The 6,427-nt window shown below is 38.5% G+C and overlaps 1 protein-coding gene across 1 annotated transcript in view; it reads right to left on the reverse strand.

Moving 5' to 3' along the window:
* Window positions 1–3,463: 3,463 nt before the first annotated feature.
* LOC107667623 (programmed cell death protein 6-like) overlaps window positions 3,464–6,427 on the reverse strand; it is a 4,816-nt gene continuing 1,852 nt past the window's right edge. The window contains exon 4 of the mRNA XM_016459341.1: window positions 3,464–4,141. Within this exon, the coding sequence (XP_016314827.1) occupies window positions 4,043–4,141 (99 nt within the window). The 3' untranslated portion in view covers window positions 3,464–4,042. The remainder of the gene's footprint in view (window positions 4,142–6,427) is intronic.

Here is a 6,427-nt window from a genome sequence, read left to right on the forward strand (position 1 = left end):
GGGGGGTCCACATTAATGTCAATGGTATCCTTCATGTGTGCCATAACAAAGCATTTCATAATTATCAGAGTGAGAGAAACGTATTCATTCATGTATGAATACATGATACATTCATGTACGTCACTTTTGGGAATGGGGATGATAGTAGGTGTCTTGAAACACATTGGCACCACAGCCTGGGAGAGTGAGGTGTTAAAGATGTCAGTCAGCACCCCAGCAAGTTCATAAGCACAGTCTTTCAGGACCCTTCCCGGGATATTATCCATGCCTTTAGCTTTACGTGTTAATTCTCAGCACTGTCCTTCTCACATCCTCAACAGACACACTGAAAGACAGCTCACCTGGATGGAGTGTAAATGCAGAACAGGGAGAGGAATTGGCTGTCTCAAAGCAGGCATAAAATGTATTCAGGGCATCGGGAAAAGATGGATTCTGAGGGCATACAAGATCTCTTCTGCTGTAGTTGGTGATGCTCTTGATGCCCTTCCACATGCTCTGGGGGTCATTGGTATATTGGTAGAATTGTGACCCTGTATTTCCGAGCATAATTAGCCTTTGCCCTCTTGATGCCGACTTCTAGTTCCCCCCTCGCAGCTCTCAGTGCAGGTGCATCTCCTGTCCTAAAGGCTAAATCCTGTGCCTTCACCTTCACACCGTGATAGTTTTTACTGTGGGTTTTTTGTCTTTAAGCACAGGATGATGGGCAGGGACCAGCAGGATGGAATTGTGATCAGCGAAGCCCAGATGGGGGCGGGGCACCACTCTGTATGCTTCCCGTCTGTTAGTATACACACGGTCCAGCTTGTTGTTTCCCCTGGTTGCTATGGAGACATGCTGGTGGAACTGGGGATGAATATCCAGTAATTTAACATGGTTAAAATCACGTGCCACCACAAAAAAAAGCCTCTGGATGCTTGTTCTGTAGCTTACAGATATGGTCATGTAAATCCCTGAGAGCCATGTTAGCGTTGGCACTCGGGGGGATGTAAACAACCACAATAAACACAACTGTAAACTCCCGAGACAGGTAGTATGGTCGGCATTTCAATGTCAAATATTCCACCGCTTCAGAACAGTGGCTGTTTACCAGAGAGCAGTTCATACACCAGCCTTTATGTAAACACAGAGTCCCCCTCCGCAAGTTTTCCCCAACAGATGATTTCGGTCAGCTCAGAAGAGGAGTAACCCATCGATATGGTAAACTGAGTCTGGGGTATTGTTACATAGCCATGTCTCCTTTTACAGAAGTACACAACAATTCCTCATTTCCTTATAACTGCTTACTCTGAGTCGCATTAAGTCCATCTTGTTGTCAAGCGAGCGGACATTTACTATGAAAAGCGTTGGGAAATGGGTCTGTTGTTAGCCTTTAGTCTGGCTATTAAGCCGGCCCACTTACCCCTCTTCTGCCTTCATGCACACCGCTTCCTCCTCCTCTTCAGCCAGTGTTCGTTGCTCCTCCAGCTTGTTTTCAGAAGCCTTCGGACTTAGCGGCAGACTGGTACATGGGGGCTGTGGCTTTTCTGCGTGGTGCTCGACGTGCCGGCTTCAATGTAGTCTCAGCATGGGACGGAGCAGCTGTGGAGGACGCAGGAGGGCACCCATGGCGACGAGCAGGCTGTTGGCTGGCCCTGGACGGATGGGTGGCAGGAGGGGGGTCACGTCAGGGCATGATGTGTTTGATGGCCTCAGTCTGCTTCTGTACTGCCAAGAATTGCTCCTCAACAGTGTTGCCGAATAGGCCAGCCTGTGTGATGGGAGCAACAAGAAAGCAAAATTTGTCAACGTCTTGTTGACAACATCGAGACCTCCTCATGCACCTCCAGGAAGAAAGGAACTGGGGCAGAATGCGGTTGTCAGCCGCACTCCCGCCGAGAAACCAATCATCCAGGCGCGAGTGCTCAGGGCTGGGCGGTGTGTTCACCTCCAACCCGATGCTCACGGCTGCCTGGGCAAACACTTCTCTGCTTGTACTTCTCATTTTGCAAATGTGAGAAACATCCTAATACTCAAACCAAATATAACGTCCTAATACTCATACCGCATACATTTAAAAATTATTTGTATCTTTTATTCATACAGATGTGCATTTAACTGTAATCAGAAAATGACAGAAGTTGCAGAATATGCATATTAATTTCCTTCTTTCTCCAATCTGAGAAAATTCAGACAGCAGATCAGTAAGTGTATTTATATCCAGTAAACATCTACCTTATGAAATAATGCAAAAATAGATTGCAATGAAACAATGCAAAAAAAAATGCTATATTTTTTAAATGATCATATCTCAGCAGGAGAATGTCATAGAAACATTTTTTTTTCCTAGGTGATAACCAAAACAGAAACATGATTCAGCAACATTCATTAGTCATGTGATTTCTGTTTGTACTTGTGTGGAATGAGAAAAACTATAATGCTCTATTAAAATATATATATGTGTAATCCTTCTGATTTAATATTCTCTTACAAATTTCAGTCTATCCAGCATCTTGATTGACTATTATCGAATCATATTCAAAATATTTAGTAGTGGTTCTAAAGTTTAAAAAATAAAATCCTAGTGATATCCTTTACATTTTGCAAATTAGCAAAATGTTTTCCTCCCATCTTAACAAACCATTATTGTTGAAATATTAAATTTCAAATATAAAACTTCAATTCTAATATATATATTTAATATTTAGATTTTTAATTGCTTTGCTAGGACATATACAGGTGCATCTTAATAAATTAGAATGTCGTGGAAAAGTTCATTTATTTCAGTAATTCAACTCAAATTGTGAAACTCGTGTATTAAATAAATTCAATGCACACAGACTGAAGTAGTTTAAGTCTTTGGTTCGTTTAATTGTGATGATTTTGGCTCACATTTAATTTTTGTTATAAGAAAAAAGTTATTAAACCTGTTATACTGTATTGACAGCACTTTTTTTAACACAAAATTTCAATATCGTGATAATACCGTATACCGTGATAAAAGCATCGCAACATGAAAATTTGATACCGGCATATCCCTAATTCTAATTTGTTGAGATAGTGAATTGGTGGGTTTTTGTTAAATGTGAGCCAAAATCATCACAATTAAAAGAACCAAAGACTTAAACTACTTAAGTCTGTGTGCATTGAATTTATTTAATACACGAGTTTCACAATTTGAGCTGAATTACTGAAATAAATGAACTTTTCCATGACATTCTAATTTATTGAGATGCACCTGTATGTATTGAACATGCCCAATCATGTATTGCTCAAAATCATCCACTAGGGGGTAGAATTGTGCATAAAGAGAAATCATAAACATGCAATCCAACCTTTAAAAATATAGATTTGTTGTTGACATTTGACAGTAATGAAACTCCATTATCTTGTGTGTGCTGTCAAGCTATTGGTAGGTGTCCCTGTCCTTAATATTTATAAAAAAATAAACCTTCCTTAAAAGATGCAAATACAAATTAAAGACTCCTTTTCAAACAGGTTCCAGTTTTTAATAAAACAGTTATCTTTTTTTGTTATTTTAACAGTTGTAAGGCATCATGCATGAAAAAGGCATACAAAAGCATATGTCCTTCCTAAAATAAAAGGTTGAATTACATTGTGCAGATTAAAAATATAATTCTTTACAAATATATGGAAGAGCTGACAGTCAATCCAAATAAAAGGATCTTATTATGGCGAAACACAACCTGCTCTCACAGTATTTCATTGTAAACATGAATTCAGCCACAAAAAGAAATATTAGTTCATGCTTTGACATTAAGGAGGTTTATCAGAAAGCATGCAACTGAGACGTAATATGATTTTCACAATGTCAACATTCCTTAAACACAGAGAGAGTGATATTCCATCATTCTTTCAATAATAATAGTTAAGGTAATAAAGAAATATGATATAACTACTAACAGACAGATGGAATGAAGAGTCATAAAGATCCCGTCCCTGTGTTGTCCTGTAGAGGGTAGTGTTGACTAGTCTCTGCTACAGACTGCATGGGGAGGGACATTTGTTGTTTGGCACAGGAGAGTGCAGGCGTGCTTGTGTTGTGCTATACCACGTTGAAGACCATTGAGAGATACTGCTCGTATGACACCTGGATCCAACCGTCCTGATCTGTGTCATACCGCCGGAAGACGTCAGTTAACCTCTGTTCAAATTAAAATATACATAATCAGTATAAGGTGAACATCATCACTTCATTACAAACTTCAAGTTTTTAAGCTTCAAAAAAGGCATAAAAGCACCATGAAAGTATACACATGAAAGTATTCACAAGAAGCAGTATCTGCCGATACCGATCGGCGATCACCAATACCGATCTTTTTGAAGCCTTCTTTTTGTCATGTAGAATTATTTATAATGATACTCCAGTCAGGATTTTTACAGACATTCATTCAGGGCCTGAAATTCATTTTTGAAAATGGGGGGAATTCCCCTCTTAGGTGACTCTTGTGGGAGAGGAGGGTGTATTTGAAATTTGAGGGGTGGAGGGAGGGCATATTTTAGACATTTTTCAAAAATATACATTTATCTCACCTAAATGTTTGATCATGCAGTGCATTTTTGATTTTATAATGGGGCAAGCCTATTCTGTTTGCAGTGCATATGTAGTCCATGTGCGGTATATATAATTATCTCACCTACATGTTTGATCATGCAGTGCATTTTTGATTTTATAATGGGGCAAGCCTATTCTGTTTGCAGTGCATATGTAGTCCATGTGCGGTATGTAAGCGGTACAGAAGCAGCACGGTCTCATATTGTGCTTTCACACAGGAGTCCGCTACTCATCCGTGGCTGTTTACCACAAACACAACATTTATGTAGTGTCATGAAAGACCTTACAGTACTTAACATTTCACTTACACTTAACATTTACATTAAAAATTTCAGAGTAATAAAGCTGCTCAAAACGTCAATATTTTTTGAAAATATTTAATGAACGTGCAAATCTGCAAAAAAAAATAAAATATAAAGAAAAGAAATAAAAATTTTGACCAATGTTGCAGTAAGTTTTAGGAGTTCATTTTTAGTCCATCTCCTATCCTGAAAAGTCTGTCTTGCAGAGACTGACAAAAATGAGCTCCTAAAACTTACTGCCAGATTTTGGAAGATCAATTCTTCAAAAGTCTGTCTTGCAGAGACTGCCAAAAATGAGCTCCTAAAACATACTGCCAGATTCTGGAAGATAAATTCTTCTAAAAGTGGAACAAGAGGATGTGGTGCTGGTCCTTCAAGAGTCACTTTCAACTTATCTGTCCATAAAGCCTATACAAATAGTCTTCATGTATTTCACACTTCAGAATGTTATTCTTATTTAGTAGGGGTCATTTTTTAGGATTTTTTACCCAAGCGAAGTACTGACCCCGCTGACCCAATGAGCATTTTGCTGACCAATGGTCATGCCTTAACTTTGAAATTTCTGTATTGCATTAGTTTTTAATATTTCTCATGGGGATTTAATCATTTTTGACTTCTCAGTCTAAGTTAAATCTCTTTTTTTGGCTCATTTCATTTCATAAAAGAAAACCAGCCTAATAATTCTGCACACCTTAATGAGTTTTTCATTTCCAGCCTTCATGGACAATTATATATCACTTCTAAATGATTAAATACAAAAATAATAGTAGTTATTAAGATTGATGTGGCTTGGAATTGGTCAAATGTGCTTGGAAAAACATATGATCCGAATACCAACGTGCCTAATAATTATGCACACACTGTAAGATGTGCTCCCTTTACACAGAGTGCGCGTGATCGTGAAATCGAAAGTTAATATTAGAATATTTGCAGGAGCGGGACACATGTTGCGGCGGGAGTGGGCGGTAATGGTCAGAAATACAGCGGGAGTGGGCTTAAGAAAACTGTCCCGCTCAGGGCTCTAGGCTGCGCATCAACACACGCGCTGTTTTTTTTTTTCACGCTACCCCATCTCCACCCCCAATTATTAGTGCCGTTTTGTTCTGTCTTTGACAGAACATATAGGACAATTTTTGAAATAGCACCATAAACAGGGTTTAAAGCAAAAAAAAAGCCAAACTCCATTCCACAGCCATACCCGTCACACACCCAGTTTAAAAGCTATTTTTTCTTCTTGTAATTAGGAGCGCTTGTCCTCCTAATTAAAAAAATTTAGGAGCACCTTCTGATCAATAATAAAAAATTCTGATAAAAAATTAGCCTTGCTAATACGAGGTGATATTTGACTCCTTAAAGTGACTTACAGGGGTATATTCTTTTTACCTTTGTAATGGCATCTGTGTCCAATTCAAAGATGTATGTTTATAAGCTTTTTAAAATTTCTATTTAAAACAATATAATAAGAAGTAGAATAAGACAAAGAGGTTACCAATAATATGAATTGGCACAGTGGCACAGAAGAACACAAAAGTGGCTTGTAGGTACATTTTCAGACGTTTAATGAGGCTCAGAG

This window comes from Sinocyclocheilus anshuiensis, unplaced genomic scaffold, assembly GCF_001515605.1.
Source record: "Sinocyclocheilus anshuiensis isolate Anshui unplaced genomic scaffold, SAMN03320099.WGS_v1.1 scaffold2213, whole genome shotgun sequence".
Classification (NCBI taxonomy): Eukaryota; Metazoa; Chordata; class Actinopteri; order Cypriniformes; family Cyprinidae; genus Sinocyclocheilus; species Sinocyclocheilus anshuiensis.